The following is an 18,810-nucleotide window of genomic DNA, read 5'->3' as shown; positions in this document are numbered from 1 at the left end:
ATCTTAGGCATAAATCTACATATATAAAGTACAATAATTGAGTATTATAGAGGGTATTCCTTTAAGAAAATAATAGGTACTATGTGAAAAGCTTCATTTTAGTGATTATAGATAATTTAAAGGAAAAACCATCCTTGCCCTAAAGGAACTGAGTTATCTAGTAAGGGAGAAAAGGCATATCTAACTATTATTTCTATCTGTTATGACCCTGATCCAAACCATAGGTAGCTTTCTCCTGGATTATTTTATTTCCCTGTTTCCACCTTTCCTCACTTTCAGTTTATTCTTTACACAGCAGTCAATGTGATCCTTTTAAAGGTACAAGTGAGGTCTCTTCCAAACCTTCCATATTTCTGTATCTCACAGTCAAAGCCAAAATCCTTAGAGTGTACCACAGGGCTCCATAATCCTGCCCCATCTAGCTTTGTGACTTTTTCTTTTATTACTATATACTCACCAACACTAGTGTTTTTGCCACTCCTTGTATGTATCTGCTGCTTGGCTTTTGTTTTGTCTGCCAGAAACATGTTTCATTTGGATGTCTATATAGTTTGCTGTGGGATCCTGCTCAGATAGCCTCTTATTAGAGAGATAGAGGCCTTCCCTGAACACCCCATGTAAAGTAGCATCCCATCTCTAGTATTCTTTTTCCCCCTTACCTGTGTTTTATTAATATTATATTTAAAGGTACTTAACACCATCTAATATGTATTCATTTACCTCTTATCCCTCCACAAAAAAATGAAAGCATCAGTGAACTTGGTACACAGTAGGCACTCTAAGGTTTGAATAAATTAATGAATAAATATAAATAAACCCTAAAATAGAGAAAATGTGATTAGTGCCACTATTTTAATTCCTATGCAAGTTCACATGGAGAGACCATTTCTGATAGAGATAATTTGGAAAATTTTAATGGATGAAATAGGATTTGACTTGACTCTTAAAAAAATTGTTAGTATTAAAATGTAGGCATGAAGAAAGGAAATAGTATGGGGTAGGTGGACATTTTAAGTAGAGGAGATAACTTGTGAAAAGATGGATGGCATGGCACATTTATGAATAGCAGTAGTTAATTGATTAGAACTATGGTTCCTAATGTGTGGATCTCCAGACCAGCAGTATGAGCATCACCTGCAAACTATTAGCAGTACAAATTATTGGCTCCGCCCAGACCTACAGAATCTGGAACTGTGGGACTAGGGTCCAGCAATCTGATTGTCACATTTTCCCAATAAGTCTAATGCATGCTAAAGTTTGAGAGCCACTGGACTAGAACATAAACTCAAAAAAGTATTGGTAGATAATAAGATTGGAAAAATGGATTGAGGCTTGGCTTAGGGGTTTGAATTCTGTGGGATAATATAGCATTAAAGGCAAAGTCATGCCATTATTCATCTTAAAATATTGTTTTAAGATACCACAGGAGGTAAAGAATGAAAGTCTACATAAAAAAAAGTAAGCTATCGAAGTATCCCAGAAAAGGAATTGAGGGCCTGGCTGAATAATGGCAATGAAAATGGAGTGGCTGGAACAGTTTCAAGGAATATTATATATAATAAAGTACTTAGCATTTTGCTAAAAGTGGAGACAAGGCACCAAAGAATTCTATGAAATTATACTGGGTTTCTAATCTAAATATCTGAGAGTATAGTGATGGTATTAACAATAAATGGTGGGAGGAACAATTAAGGTATCTAAATGAACAGTATAGTTTTGGTTCTATTGGGTTTGAAGAGTTAGTGCATTCTTCTTTTTTTTTTCTTGAGACGGAGTCTCGCTCTGTCGCCCAGGCTGGAGTGCAGTGGCGCAATCTCGGCTCACTGCAAGCTCCGCCTCCCGGGTTCACGCCATTCTCCTGCCTCAGCCTCTCCGAGTAGCTGGGACTACAGGTGCCCGCCACCACGCCCGGCTAATTTTTTTGTATTTTTTAGTAGAGACGAGGTTTCACCGTGGTCTCGATCTCCTGACCTCGTGATCCGCCCGCCTCGGCCTCCCAAAGTGCTGGGATTACAAGCGTGAGCCACCGCGCCCGGCCGGCATTCTTCTTAAAAAAGGAAGAATGAAAGTTAGTCAGTAGCTACAATGTACATTTTTATTAATCTTGAGTATATTTATTCCTATTTAAGAAGAGAGCAGTGGATTTTCTAGTAACTTACGGTAAATATAAAACTCATAATTTATTTTCTCCTTTTAGTAATGTCTCAGTACTTAAGAGTATAAGGCTTTTTAAGAGAGGCAGTTTCTGTGTTTGAGAAAGCTAATTAACCTGTGATAGTTTTTTAGTTTAAAATTTCCTTTTCAGTTTTAATTTGAGCTTTGGTACAGGGGACCAAATGTCCACAAAAATAAGAATCTACCAGATTTGATCATTTGTCTCCCATTTTTGAGTTCACAAAGAAAATTAGAGTCTAGAGTCTAAAGACGTTAAGATCCCAAATTCTTCCCTTTCTAGAGTATTACTTAATCAGAGCCAGTGGGTCTCTCATGTGCCCCTATGATTTAGAGATCGGTATTTTTCAGGAGCTGCAGCTTGGGTTTTCTTCCTGTGATTGGGAGTGGCTTCTTTTAGCCCTCTAAAGGAGAATTCTTTTAACTTCCAGGCTCTTTTGTGTCTTACTTTTTTTTTTTTTTTTTTTTTTTTTGAGACTGAGTCTTGCTTTATCGCCCAGGCTGGAGTGCAGTGGCTTGATCTCGACTCACTGCAACTTCTACCTCCTGGGTTGAAGTTATTCTCCTGCCTGAGCCTCCCAAGTAGCTGGGATTACAGGCATCCATCTCCACGCCCGGCTAATTTTTATATTTTTAGTAGAGACAGGATTTCACCATGTTGGCCAGGCTGGCCTTGAACTCCTGACCTCAAGTGATCCGCCCGCCTCGGCCTTCCAAAGTGCTGGATTATAAGCGTGAGCCACCACGCCTGGCCTTACTTTCTTAAGAGTCTTGAAGATCACTAGGGCAAACATTTATTACTGCACTCAACCCAATACACATTAAATTTAGAAATATACTAATATTTCTGTCAACTATACTATGTACTAAATTCAGGGAATTACTTTTGCCAGTAAAAATTAGTGATATCAGAAGGATGATGGATGTACAGAAAACAGGATACCAAGTGAATTTTGGTTTAAACCTCACCAGGCTCACCAGTGTGCCAGTTAGTTGTGCCAACTGCCAGTGTCCATAACTTGTGCTTATATTTTACTAGGAAAACTCATCAAGTGGTTAATTGTGCTACTGTCTGTTTACCATATTTTGTGGAGGGGGCTCTTACCCTGACCATTTCCTCTTTCCTGAAAGTAGTATCCTAATTTCTGTCTTTTTGCAAAGTTTACAAATTTCCACGGACAGTAGCCCCAGGTACCTCATCTTAATTGATGTTTCCTACTTTATATTTCCATCATATTAAAAGCTTTTAATTTCTATTTCTTCTGTGTTTTCCTGGTACTCCTTGTGCTGAAATAAGTATAGAATCTGTTTTGTGGCACTGCTTCTACTACCTGTTATAAAGAGCATATCACTTACTTGTAGTTTGTAAAGCTTCGAGCATAGTCATTTCCTTGCAGTCTCCACAACCTGTGTTCTGCTCTTGCATCTGTATTTCTCTAGCCCCAAACATGTGCCAAGGCATTTTTAGTCTTGTGCTACCTGGGCTGTTGCCACACCCCCTGAAAGTTTTAGGCCTATCATAAAAACACTCTTTTTGTGCCCCCATATTTGTATTATTTGGATAATAACCATTGAACAGGTACCTAAAGTGGAACTACTTTTGTTGTTTCTGAAGTCTGTGCTTTTGGGAGCCCAGTAAAGACAATATCTCTTCTGCTGCTTGCTCTTTTAGACCTTTTCTTTGCTCTGCTTTTAATTATTCTAGGCCTTGCATAATTTTTTCTACTTTATTGGCAGAGTAAACATTCCTTTTTGTCACATTTCTTTCAGCAATAGTAGGATATGGCATTTCAGATAAGCAGCTGGTTTTTGTGTTTGTTTACATTTGAGCCTGTTCTTAAATTTGCCTCGCCTATCTTCCTTTTCTTTTCTCTTGTTTTTTTTGTTCCTTCAGTTATCTCTTGTAGTGTCTTCCATAATGTTAGAGAAGGAAAGTCAAGGAGTTCCAAGTGCATCAAAAAGCATTCAATATCAAGCAAATTTTGCTCACTCTCGTATCTGACTTAAGAAAAAAATCTTACCAGCACAACATCAAACCCAAGACTGACCTCTTAACTTTGTTTCTCTTCAGCGTAGCTTTTCCCATTCACTCCTCTGAGACCTAACTTTGACATTCTGGAGCACTTTTCTTTATGGCACAATGCCATACCATATGTTCTCCTTTGTAGTAACTATTAACCTGAAATGCACCCGAAATGCTTCAGATATTTTAAGGTAATCTCCCTGCTTTTTAATTTGTCAAATCTGTACAGATTTTATATTACTTGTATAGTAGTCTCAGTCTTCAAGGTGTGGTTTTTCAGTTGCTTTTATTATAGACTTTCTGTCTTTTAAAAAGCAAGCTTTTGCCATATTGCCATAGTTGGATCTCCAGTCTGGTTCACTCTTGACATTTCCATCCCTCAGGTACTTTTGTAACCAATCACCCTTCCTTTATTATGAGTAACATCTATAATCTTTTTTTCCCCTAATTTCATCTTTAAGTACAGTTACTTCTGATATATATCTCCTTTTTCTTTTTTGATATCTGTCTAGTCTAGCCTCTAAGAGTGAACTCTTATTCCTAAGGAGTCCCTCTTTTCTTCTATCTTAATCAGTATGCCCTCCTTTTATGTTTCTTTAATTCTTCCACTGTTAATTGTGAGTGCCTCATCTGTTTTGTTTTGTTTTAAACAAATTTAGTTCTCGAAACTGAGCAAACCTCATCCTGGAGCTGGTGTTTGTTCATCCCTTATTTTAATTTGTCATGTACTTCTTGTGTGTATATTTTGGGGTTCCCTTGTCCATGCACCAATTTAATATTTATGAAGGAAGCATTTAATATATTACTCTCAGCTCTGATTTTGGAATCAAATGAAAAATTGGCAGGGATCAAAATTCATCTAAAGCCTTTAAAATGATCTACTATTCATAAGAGGAAAGTTGGATCTTTAGGCAGATACCTAAGCTGCCACATGGAGGACTCTGACCTGCCTCAAAGGTGGTGGAAGTAGATAACTCAAGAGGGATATGAGAACCAGACCAATACATTAACCTTGGCCAAGAGCTGATAGACTCTTATTAGTATTGTTGATTTTACTTCCATGGAGTAAAAGAATTTTAGGGAAGGAGGAAAATCATCCTCTCACTGGTATTTTTTGAGATAGAGTAAGTTCTTATTTTATAAACAGGAATGTAGAGGAAAAGAGAAAACGTTTGCCCCAAACTTACCATGTCCAGAATTTAGGAAGAAGATAAAAATACAAGAATTAGAATAGAGGAGGAGGATTCTGAATGAATTTTTGTTTAGCCTTCTCTACTCATCGCTGTTTCACTCACCAATATAGGCAGTGTGCTTTCCGTTTCTTTGCCCTGGCTTATAAAATGTTGCTAGTTACAAAAAAGAGAAAAAGTTACAGACTTAAATTTGTTTTTTGTTTTTTGAGATGGAGTCTCTCTCTGTCGCCCAGGCTGGAGTGCAGCGGCAGGATCTTGGCTCACTGCAAGCTCCGCCTCTGGGTTCACTCCACTCTCCTGCTTTAGCCTCCCGAGTAGGTGGGACTACAGACGCCCGCCACCACGCCGGCTAATTTTTTGTGTTTTCTTTTAGTAGAGATGGGGTTTCACTGTGTATGGGGAATCATTGTTCTTCATTTAATTTATGAAATATAGCTATGAAAAACTTGCATTTGTGGGAATGTCAGAAAAATTATACTGCTTCTGAGATAGGGAAGCCTTTTCAAAATAACACATAGGAAGGATAAATGAAACATGCTGTAATACTTACTCTTTTTATGTAAACTAACAATGCAATCTAACAGTATTTAAAAAACTGAAGAAGTCACAACTGATTTTTTAAATATTAATGTCAAATATCTTGGTTCAAAGAGTTATTTACTGTGTGTTTAATGGAAATCATTTCTCAAAACCAAGGTTGTTTTTTAGTGTAGAAGTAATTCTGTATACTCTGTTGTAGCTTCACCGTATTTCCTGAGTCACCAAAGCCCCTTGTTTTGTATATATGTTGAATTTTAGGTGACTATTATGAATGTAAATAAAACTACTTCATAGGCTGAATTCCTTTGTAAAATGTTGTGAAATTTCTTTGTATTTAATATAAAACATGCTTAATATGCTAATTCTGGAATCCCTATATTAGCAAGTATAATACTCTACATTTCAAACTTTTGTGAGTATCCGACTGATTTCTTTGTTAAACTAGTTAGTAGGGTTTTGATATATATTCTTTCCTCTTGGATGGAATTAATTTCTATAACATTATTTAATTTCATTCCTTCTTGTGCATGTTCATTATCTTCTATTAAATCAACTGGTATGAATGAAGGGGGTAGACCCTCTGCTTTGCCTAGAAAAATAAAACTACTTCATTTTATTTTTGAAATTTCTAACAAGGTGAATGATTTTCAAATTAGTAACTAAATGTGGTTAAAAGCCCAAACAGGTAGGGAAAGCTACCTGTTTAAAAGCCCAAAACAGGTAGGGAAAGCTGGTAGGGTATTTTTAAATAAGTTTAAATCTCATCCCAGGATGCTGGGGCAGGGGGTGGGACAGGAAGCACTTTATTTAAGATTTGAAGATACAAATAACTGAAGAGATGCTGTTAGTTTAGATAGGGGCAAATATTCTGTTTTCCAAAAAGGTAGGTTATGGGAACAGATGGCCACTAAAAGTAGTATAATGTTGACAAAATTATCGAATGGTTAGAAAAGGAGCTCTTCATCTCTAGCCATCACTGTGGGTTCATTAAATCAGGTCATTCCAAATTTTTGTTTCTACTTTAAAAAAATGGATTACTGGTAATGGATATGAGAGATATGACAGACTCATCATATATGGATTTCAGCATGGTTTTGTATACAGAATTTCTCATGGTATTCTTATAGATAGATAGGGAGATGGGGGATGGATTAGTATTACTAACTGACTTAACACTGTTGACTAAAGAATACTGATTAATGGTTCTAAGGATAGCTAAGGAACTGAACTTGGTTCTATTATAAATACCTCTGTGTGTGTTTTTTTTTTGTATACAACTTTGATGATAAAAAACTAACTTTTCAGATTTATAGGTGACACAAACTGGGAGGAAAAGCTAATGTATTGGCTAAAAAGGCAGTGTTGAAGGTGTGGGCTGAAACTAAGAATGGTAAAAGTGAGAGGATTAATGTACAGTTATACCGTAAAAAACCAACTATAAAAAGTTATGGGATCTATATGAAAAAGAGCATTTTTGCTGACTCAACCTAAAGTAACTTCAGGCTACATTATTATCATAGAGTCAAAAACAGGGAGATGACAGTCCAACTAATTCTGACTAGAGTTGACTGAAGTCTTATGTTCCATATTGGGAGCTATGTTTAAGAGGAACATCCACATTTTGGAGCACAAACAGATATGCTAATGAGAACTGAAAATTTTGTAGACTATGGAGAAATAGTTAAAATGGATGAAAGGATAGCAGACATTTAATCTAGGAAGAGACTATAATAAAGATGTATGTGATAGCTGCGTTAAATATTTGATGGGACATTGCATATTTTGTTTATATAATTTTAAAACTTCAAACTAGAACTGATAGATGGATGTCACATCTATCTATTTTTGTTTCATAATGAAGAATTTTCTAATAAAGATATCTGTAAAGTTAAGTAAATTGTCATTTGAGATTGTGAATTACCCATCAGTAACAGTATTCATGTTGGTTAACTCTCTGGGAGTGATACTGTAATGGGTATTTTTGCTCTGGTTGGTAGGTTGGACTAGATAATCTTCAAGATTCCTTTTAACAGTATGATTGTATGGAATATTAATATTTAGAGATGCTTACTCCATTTTCCATTTTGAAAAGATTTTGTCTTATTACATTTACAGAACCTATCAAATACATTAATGTTGTATAAATATCAACTTTTAAGGAGTACTGAGTTGAACAGTATGCTTTACTAAGCTCCCAAAAATACCAGGTTTTAGGTTGCTTGCTACTGTAGATTATGTTCTTTGCAGATTTCAAACAACTTTTAACTTAGAATGTATTTCTAAACCATTTTGGTGTGTTTTTTTTAAACATGACTTTTAGATTTCCATTACATGATTATACTGATAGAAAAGGTCAAATTGACAAGTGACTCTCTTTTTTCCAAACAATTTATCTTTTTCATTCTCCAGGGAGAGTTGTATAAACAGTGAATCTTCAGGTATCTGTTCAGGCATGTAGCATTTTATTTATATTGCCGCATGTAGGATATGCTTCTTTTGTCAGATGAGCATCGAACTAAATAGCTGAAACTCAGCAGTCGTTTTCAGATTGTATTTAGGAGTGATCTGTTTGCTTGCTAAAAGTGAGTAAAATTTGTTTTAATTAATTATACTTGGAAACAAATAATGAACCAGTTCATACTGATGTAATGAAATTGTCACTAAAGCAAGCTTAATTTTGTTGTTTTCTTAAAACAAGGTGCACTAGTAATGGTGCACTTTATATTTGTACTGTCTATATATCTGATAGCTCTTGTTTGTTACATGCCAGGAATTATCCTATATTTTAATATATGTCTTATTTAAATTTTCAACAGGCCTGTGATTAAAGTGATATTAAATTCATTTTATAGGTAATTTAGAATAGAAGTTTAATGACTTTGCTAAGGTTACCAGCTAATAAATGACAGAGCTGGAATTCAAACCTAGGTCTGTCTGCCTCCAAAGCCTATACGCTTTCCGTTCTGCTGCCAATTTACCTGCTTTATTTTTCCGTCTGACTCTTAACATAATACCTACAGGCAAGGGCAAATCTTGAGGTGCAAATAGGCAATAAAGTAGAAAAAGTAAATGCAGAAATCTGCTTATGTTATCAAATAACATCCAGAAAATCTATAACAACATTGAAATTTGAGGGAAAAGGTTGGAACAGATTTGTTTTTAAATTTTTTAAAACTGAGCTAATTTTAGACTTACAGAATACAGTACAGCTATCAAGAACAGGAAGGTAACATTGGTACAATAGTCACAAAATTGTAGACCTTTTCAAATTTTTCCACTAATGTTCTTTTCCCATTCCAGGATGTTATCCGTGATCTCACGTTGTATTTAGTTGTTTCTCCTTAGTCTCTTCCAGTCTGCAACAGTTCCTCAGTCTTTCCTTGTCTTTGCTTGCCATTTTTTTGAAGAGCACTGATCAGTTATTAATATTTTGTAGAATATCCCTCAGTTTGGGTTTGTCTGATATTTTCTCGTGATTGGAATCAATCTATGCATTTTTGGCGGAAGTGCCACAAAAAAGGCATTGTGTCTTTCTCAATGTATTGTTATGAAGAGATTCATAATGTATTTTATTATATAGTTCACAGGTGATATTTACCTTGATGGCTTTAAGTTTATGTATGTGGGGGTTTTCCACTGCAATGTTACTGTCTTTATATCTGTACGGTCTTTATATCTATTGATAAATGTCTTGGGGGAGATACCTTGAGACTGCAAATCCTCCTTCTCCTCAAACTTTCACTCACTTAGCATCGATGCATGGATGTTGTCTGTAACATCTGTCATTGTGGTGTCTGCCTAATGGTGCTTCTCTGTCTTTTTCCTTCTTTCACTGTAAGAAACAGCTGTCTCATTGCTAACATTTATTTAATTATTTGTATCAGTATGGACTTACATATATTTAATTTATTGTATGGATTAAAGTCCAATTGGAGAATGGTGTTTAGAGGCCAAGATTTGGGCACTAAGTGTGTTTACTGTTACTGTAGAGTCATGGCTCCTAGGATTTCTCAATGGATAGCTAGGAAATATTTTTATATATACAACTACATTACAAATGAATAACATAAGCATACTGAAGGGGGTAAGACTAACCTAATGTATTTTAAAACATTTCAGATATTTAGAAAATTAGCAAATTATCAATGCACAGATTGTATTAGTCTTTGTTCAACAAATTCATACAGGCATGTATCACAGCCATTCTTTGACACCCCTAAAATGGAGGGTAATTGTGACACATCTCCTGGTTTGTTAATCAGTTTTTTTTTTTTTTTTGAGACACAGTCTCGTTTTGTTGCCAGGCTGGAGTGCAGTGGTGCAATCTCGGCTCACTGCAACCTTTGCCTCCCGAGTTCAAGCAATTCTCCTGTCTCAGCCTCCCAAGTAGCTAGGACTATAGGCGTGCACCACCATGCCCAGCTAATTTTTGTATTTTTAGTAGTGACGGGGTTTCACTATGTTGGCTAGGATGGTCTCGATCTCTTGACCCCGTGATCTGCCTGCCTTGGCCTCCCAAAGTGCTGGGATTACAGGCGTGAGCCACCACACCTGGCCTGTGAATCAGTTTTTAAAAGTGGCTGGATTCGCTGTAAACGAATGATGAACTTAACATTAGTGAACAGCTTGAATGACACCTATGAACTGTGAGGTGTTAGAGGTAATGAAAGTTGATGACAATGGGAGTCTTCAGGGAGGAAAGAATAATACGGACGTGAATAGCCAACTAATAGAAATAAAGACATGCTTGATGCTGTGTTAATGATCTAGTCTGTTAATAGGGGTTTAGATATGAAGATCATTGTTTGCTCAGTGACAAACTAATGTTTGGTAGTTTTCTTTGTTATATTACAAAAAAGGAGAGCTCAATTAAGAAACAGATACTCATATTTTAGTTGATCACTTTATATGTTTAAATAGTTGTGTATTACTTAGGCTGCCATAAGAAAATGCTTGGTGGCTTAAACAACAGAAATTTATTTTCTCACAGTTCTGGAGGCTGGAAGTTCCAGATCAGGATGCCAGCATGGTCATGTTCTGGTGAGGGCTCTTTTCATGGCTTGCAGATGACCTATTCTTGCTGTGTGCTCACATGGCCAGTCTTTGGTGCATGTGCATAGAGAAAGAGAGAGGTCTTTCTGCCTCCTTCTCCTTTTCCTCCCTCCCTCTCCTCACTCTTCCTCACTCCTCTCACTCTTCCTCACTCCTCCTCCCTCTTCCTCCCTCTTCTTCCTCACTCTTCCTCCTCCTCACCACCAATCCTACTGGAATAGGATTTCACCTTTATGACCTCATTTAAACTTAATTACTTCCTCAAAGCCCTGTCTTCAAATACAGTCCCATTGGGGGTTAGGGCTTCAACAAATGAACTTTAGGAGGACAAAATTCAGTCCTTAACAATTTAGATGATATATTTTAGTGTTCCTAAATGATTTAATGTAATTTTAACTTAATAGTTTTATATTGTTTACATTTTGACAGTTTTGACTCATGAGTCTTTTCTCATTCTCACATTAATTTACCTTGGTTAGTTAAGATACGACATTTTATAGTATATACTATATTCCATTTAGAGCAGAGTATATGCTCTTGAAAGTGCTGCTGGATTATTAGAATAGTCTAACATCTTTCTTTGGCATCAGCTTTGTCCTCTTCAACTCCCTTTATATCATAGCATGCTTCTGGCCTTGGCTATTGCTTCTGTCAGCCATATTCCTATAATTTCTGTAAATACTCACTACAGTAATGTTTGTTATGCTCTTCAAAATGAGAAAAGGGTTTCCATGATCCATAAAAGATTGCTGGCCTTAATCTTCTGCTTGGACCATTTTCTTTAAAAGTTTAGAACTGTAGTAAGAGTGGGTTTTTAAGATCCAGGAAAACACTATTCTTATTTGTTTACAGCAGCTTCAGCGTTATCCTGGCCACCATTATGTTAATGGCAACCTACTAGAATACCAAAAAAGAAAGAAAGTGAAAGATGTGGTGCTTACTGCCTTGTGGCCTGGTAGAACACACAGATTAGCTGAGTGCGTATGATAGCACTCACAGCATAGGAGAAAAATTTCATTTTAATAGGGCAATGTAATGTACTTATTATATATATATATATATATAGAGAGAGAGAGAGAGAGAGAGGGAGAAAATATTTCAAAGAGAAATAGTGTTGAAATAGTGTTATAATGAATTACAGTGCCTGACACGACATTAAATAATGTGAGATGGTATCTAAATTTCAGTTGATTTTGTTTATGTCCCTTTCAGGGTATTGTAGCAAACCTAATGGAGGTGTTGCCCACAAGGACTTTTATTGTGTTAGGTTTGGCCTCAGCTAGACCAGGCAATGCATTGGTAGCTGAATCTGGATGAGTGAAGGAAGCTATAATGAGAACAGAACCTGAGAAAGTGGAAAGCTTCTCTTCTAAGGAGATAAACCCAACCCATAAATAGGGAGCAGATAAGGTTGCAAGTAAACATGGACTGGGAACAAGAAAAATGGGAGGCTGTTGGGTACCTATTTTTTATGTGGCATCGGAGTAGGGGTTTGGTAACCAGAGAAAGGCAATAAAGCTGGTCAAAGACTTCAGGGAAGAGAAAATTTAGAGCCAGGGAACCAGTGTTTTTTCTAACATTCCTCTTTTTTAGTCTGTAGTGATGACCGCATAGTTAGTAATAGTTTTTACTTTCCAGCTAGTGAGAACTGCAAGAGCCAGACGAGATACAAGTTCAGAGACAATCTCCTTTAGCTTTCTTTGTATCTGTATGTGTTCTCAGAAACATTAGAAAGATGTATGAGTACCTGGTACTGCCATTTGGAATTGTCAAGAACTGTGAAGAGTGAGATTTTATCCAAGTTTGCCTGCCACAGTTTTACAGGTGCTGGCAAAGACACGAAACTCTTGAGTCAGAGATAATGGACTTCATTAATCATGGCACAGCAAGCAGCATGAGTTTCGTGTTTATGATGATGCCCCTTGCTACCTCAAGTCTCATACAGTTGACATGGTAGCCCAAGTGGATGCTACACTCAGTAGGTTTTCATCACAGTTGAGGAACCTCAAGTTTAAGGAACCCTAATCTTTTATAATGGTCTACAAGCATATCTGCCTGACCTTTGCCCTAGAGGGAGACAATATCTTTATTATACCGGCTATAAACAGGTTCTCTGCTCTGGAGGGAGACATCATCTCTGTTTTTTGAGGCTGCTTCCTATAAATATCTTTGAAAAGATAAAGTCGGCTAGGACTTTTTGAAAAATTGTAGAAATGTGAGAGACCCATGGAAAATTGTCTCCCAGTAGGAAGTGATTAGTGTGAAAAGTCTTTTGGGCTCTGAGTGTTCTTGGCTTTTGTATTCTAGTTTTGTTAGCTTATGTATCAGGAGTCAGCAAACTTTTTTCTGTAAAAGGACAGACATTAAATATTTAAGGCTTTGTAAGCCATATTCTTTCTGTCACAACTACTGAACTCAGTTGTTGTAGCAGGAAAGCAGCCACAGACAATACATAAATGGATGAACCTGGTTGTGTTCCAATAAAACCTTATTTTTAGATACTGAAATTTGAATTTCATGTAATTTTCACATATCACAAAGTGATTTTTTTCCAACCACTTAAAAATGTAAAATCACTTTTACCTCGTGGATATACAAAAACAAGTGGCAGGCCAAATCAGGCCTGCAGGCAGTAGTTTTAGATGATGGATTTTGTTAATATAATATATTGTTTTAATACAGCATTCTTGCAACACAGCAATTGATGTTTCTAAAATGTTTTCTCATAAATTACCCCAGTTTGGCTTCAGAGAGCATTGTCATCTCCATTTTATGGTAAGGAAACTAATGCATTGAGAAGGAAGATGACCTGTTGACCTACCCAGATTCATAAAACTAGTTAAGTGACAGAGCCAAGACTAACTGTATTCTGGGCTCTTTTCCCCATAATATGTACAGGTTAAATATTCATAATCAGAGTATCATGTCATATATCTTTTGTTGTCAGAATATTCATTTATTGCCAGAATGCTTAGAGTCTTATAAATAATAATGATAATAATAATGCATGATCGTTTCTAATTTTCTTTATTACTATATTCTACTCTCTAGCTATTTTAATATTGAATAATTGTTATTTTCACAAAAGCTGGATATGGGAGGTAAAGGGCATTAGTTAACAAAATTTGGTAAAACATTGGCAGTTGAATAGTACAGACATTCATACACTATATTTTCCATCTTTTCAAAGATAATTGATTTTATTTTCAGATATAGATCGTCAGAATAAACAGTATAGAAGATCCCTCCCTCCAGTTACCTATGTTCATGCCGAACTAATATTTTAATTTATCCAGTAACTTTTATGCAAATTTTTAAACTCGAGATGTTGAGAACATTTTCTATAGTAATGTCTGGATTGCTTCCCTGTCAGGTGGTTGAAGATTATGCTGGAAGATGGCAGGTCCCTTTGCCACAGCTTCAGGTTCTTCAGACTGCCCTTTGTTGTTTTACAACAGCCAGTGCATCATTCCCAGATGAATGTGAGCACGTACAATATGTTTTGAGTAGCCTTGCTGTGTAAGTACTTTTCACTTCTTATAAATGCATTATTTTTCTTGATGTGTTTGAGAATTTGTTTTTCATAATTTCTTCAGAAGAAGAAACCTTTCTTAAAGTATTTCCTCAAAAAGAAATGTTTATTTTTTCACTTAAGTATTCAGGTTTAATTTTGAACATGTAACCATAATTTTACTTTAAGTTTTAATAGTTAAATAGAATTTTGATATACAGATTCTTCTAGTTACTACAAGCACTTTACTTTCCTTTTTAATTCTCCAGATTGCCTTGGGAAGCTCTAATGGTAAGTCCCAGAATACAGCAGTTTAGGCTATGATAGTTAGCAGAGAGACCTTAAATCGGGTCAGAAAGAGGTTAGGACAATCCTGTTTGTTTGTTTTGTTCTTTTTGTTGCCCAGGCTGGAGTGCAGTGGCGCTGTCTCGGCTCACTGCAAGCTCTGCCTCCCGGGTTCACGCCATTCTCCTGCCTCACCCTCCTGAGTAGCTGGGACTACAGGCGCCCACCACCACGCCCGGCTAATTCTTTGTATTTTTAGTAGAGACAGGGTTTCACCGTGTTAGCCAGGATGGTCTCGATCTCCTGACCTCGTGATCTGCCTGCCTTGACGCCTCCCAAAGTGCTGGGATTACAGGCTTGAGCCAATGCGCCCGGCCCATTGTTTTGTTTTTTTGAGACAGAGTCTCTCTGTCACCCAGGCTGGAGTGCAGTGGTGTGATCTTGGTTCACTGCAACCTCTACTTCCCAGGTTCAAGTGATTCTCATGCCTCAGCCCCAGAGTACTTGGGACCACAGGTGTGCACCACCATGCCCAGATAATTTTTGTATTTTTAGTAGAGACGGGGTTTCACCATGTTGGCCAGGCTGGTCTTGAACTCCTGACAGGTGATCTGCCCACCTTGGCCTTCCAAAGTGCTGGGATTACAGGCATGAGCCATCACTCCTGTCTGAAAATCCTAGTTTTTTAAAAATGCTTATAGAGAATTTCAAATTAAAGATTAAAAACTGAACATTTGTGATTATGCCTTCTGCCCTCCTAAGAACCCACTAAAATTATAGTAAAGAAGTAAAAGAGAGAAGAGAATGAAAATAAATAGAGAAAGATTATCAGTGAATGAACGATTTCTACAGTTTTCTGGGGGACAGAAAGCAGATAGAGGAATGGTCATTGCAATACAGCGGAGCAAGTCACAGCTTCATCTGTTATTTATTTATACCTCAAATTGTACTCACACCACAACAGTGGCTTATAAAAACACTTATTACAAAATTGCAATAGAAAGTATCAGAGTATGTCTCATAGGATAAGTATTATTATGTGAAACATTTATTTTGGGGAGAGTGCAGATCAAGAAATTAATTACAATTTTTTTATTTAGTTCAATCACCAGGCCTTACGGTCAGGTTGGGGTGGGGAAACAGCATTACAGGTTGAGTATCCCTAATCTGATAATCCAAAATCTGACATCTGAAATGCTCCAAGATTCGAAACTCTTTGAGTGCTAACATGATACTCAAAGGAAATGCTCATTGGAACATTACAGATTTCAGATTTCTGGATTAGGGATGCTCAGTCAGTAAGTATAAATACAAATACTACAAAATCCAAAACCTGAAACACTTCTAATTCTGAGCATTTCAGATAAGGGACACTCAACCTATACTACTTTTTTATTTCCTCTATATAAATTAAATAACCTTGGAGCAATGACCTTTGCATTCTGGCATTTACAGATTCCTCATTGAGACTACTAGCTAATTACTTAATTACGCTAAAGAAAAATTCATCAGCCAAGAAACTCTAGACTCATGCTCATAGGGCTCCCAATTATTTACATATGGCCTGGTTTTTTCATATTAACGAATATCTAAGAATCATCAGATATTTAAAAATGTCTTCAATATGAAAAAATGCAATGAAAAAGTGAAACATAATTTTGAAAGAAACAGTGTTAATGTTGAAAATAAAAATGAAATACAAAATCTATAATTAGCATTTTTAGAGAGAATTGAGAAGTTACGTACAACATTAAAAACATCAATATCATGCTGTGTGAAAGGAATAATGAGATATGAAAAATGAATTTGAAATTAAGAAAATATGATGGTTAAAATTTAAAGTTCTGTAGGAAGGTTGGAAGATGTAAAGCTGTAGAAGAAATCCAGAATGTAAAACAAAACCAAAGATAAATTTAAATGTGTGCATGTACACTGTGCCTCTTTAAAAATTGATTTGTATATATTTAAAATTGTAGGAGGGAGGGACAGTTTAGAATATATTATTTAGATTTGTAAGAGTGAGGCAGTTTAAAAAAAAACAAAACCTTTATTTATTTATTTATTTATGGATGGAGTCTGGCTCTGTGGCCCAGGCTGGAGTACAGTGGCATGATCTCAGCTCATTCCAACCTCCATCTCCTGGGTTCAAGCAATTCTCCTGCCTCAGCCTCCCGAGTTACTAGGATTACAGGCACCTGCCACCAGGCCTGGCTAATTTTTGTATTTTTAGTAGAGACAGGATTTCACCATGTTGGCCAGGCTGGTCTCGGACTCCTGACCTCAGATGATCCGCCCACCTCAGGCTCCCAAAGTGCTGGGATTACAGGCGTGAGCTACCACGCCTGACCTAAAAAAAACTGTATTAAAAAAATTATATTTATTTTGTGATGCCAGAAGGAATATGTGAATGTATTTGTATTTGAACTTTTTGATTATACCTGACAAATCTTACTCAAGCTTAAGTATTAAAAAAAAAAAAAAAAAGGCTGGGTGCGGTGGCTCACGCCTGTAATCCCAGCACTTTGGGAGGCCGAGGTGGGTGGATCACAAGGTCAAGAGATCGAGACCATCCTGGCCAACATGGTGAAAGCCTGTCTCTACTAAAAATACAAAAAATTAGCCAGGTGTGGTGGCAAGCACCTGTAATCCCAGCTACTTGGGAGGCTGAGGCAGGAGAATCACTGGAACCCAGGAGGCAGAGGTTGCAGTGAGCCAAGATCACACCATTGCACTCCAGCCTGGGCAAAAAGAGCAAAACTCTGTTTCAAAAAAAAAAAAAGGCAGAGTGTTTTATTAGATAACTAAGCCATAGAAAAGCAAGAACTGGGACTAGTTTCAGGATTTTCTGAATCTAGAGAATAAACAGTTGCTAGATGAGCTAATATCATCTAGAAACTGTTTCTTTCCATCTTTCCTCTTAGGGCTTTATTCTTTCAGGGCTGTTGACAGTTCTAGGATTAAGCTCAGTTTATTAACCAAGGAGGAAGAAACCCTTTCTGCCTACTTCAGATCCCAAAAATATCTTGAGAAGAACTCTGGTCAGACCTGAGTTATGTTCCTACTGCTTAGATTAATCACTGTGTTGAGAATGTCATAAGATTTTGGGCTAGTCCATGGCTAGGGAAAAGGAGAATAAGTCATGCGCTGCATAAAGATGTTTCATATGAGATGGTGGTACCATGAGATTATAATGGAGCTGAAAAATTCCTATTGCCTAGTGAAGTCATAGCCACCATAATGTGGTGCAACACATTATTCATGCTTGTGGTGATGCTGGTGTAAACAAACCTATGGCTCTGCCAGTTATATAAAAGTATAGCACATAGAATTATACATATAGTACATAATACTTTACAATGATAATTATTGATTTATGTATATGCCCTACTTTTTATTGTTATTTTAGAGTGTACCCCTTCTACCTATTAAAAAAAGGTTAACTGTAAAACAGCCACAGGCAAGTTCTTCTGAAGGCATTCCAGAAAAAGACATTGTTATCATACAAGATAACAGCTTCATGCGTGTTATTGCCCCTAAAGAACTTCCACTGTGACAAGATTTGGAGGTGAAAGAAAATTATATTGATGACCCTGATCCTATGTAGAGCTAGCCTGATCAGTATGTGACTTAGTTTTCAACAACAACAACAAAAATGTAAAATACAAAAACGAAAAAATTTTTAAAAATGGAAAAAATTTAAAGAATAAGGATATAAAGAGAAAATATTTTTATACAGCTGTACAAACGTGTTTGTGTTTTGAGCTAAATGTTGCAAAATAGTCAAAAAGTTAAAAATAAAAAGTTTATAAAGGTTATGATAAGGTTAATTGATTAAAGAAAATTTTTTTTATAAGTGTGGTATAGCCTACATATACAGTGTTTATATTTCTACATTAGTATGTAGTCATGTCATAGGTCTTTACATTCATTCACCATTCACTCACTGACACACCTATAACGACATCATTCTTGCAAGCTCCATTCATGGTAAGTGCCCTATACACATAACAGCTTTTATCTTTTATACCAGGGGT

The 18,810-nt window shown here is 36.5% G+C and overlaps 1 protein-coding gene across 2 annotated transcripts in view; it reads left to right on the top strand.

Annotated features, from left to right (window-relative positions):
* The window catches only part of ZNF654 (zinc finger protein 654), a 91,246-nt gene that overhangs the window by 12,625 nt on the left and 59,811 nt on the right, over positions 1–18,810 (top strand). For both annotated transcript variants that reach the window (XM_003255064.4, XM_030802236.1), the window contains exon 2: positions 14,354–14,499. In XM_003255064.4, the coding sequence (XP_003255112.2) occupies positions 14,354–14,499 (146 nt within the window). The remainder of the gene's footprint in view (positions 1–14,353; positions 14,500–18,810) is intronic.

Source organism: Nomascus leucogenys, chromosome 21, assembly GCF_006542625.1.
Source record: "Nomascus leucogenys isolate Asia chromosome 21, Asia_NLE_v1, whole genome shotgun sequence".
Lineage (NCBI taxonomy): Eukaryota > Metazoa > Chordata > Mammalia > Primates > Hylobatidae > Nomascus > Nomascus leucogenys.
This window is presented reverse-complemented; position numbering and strand designations above follow the sequence as displayed.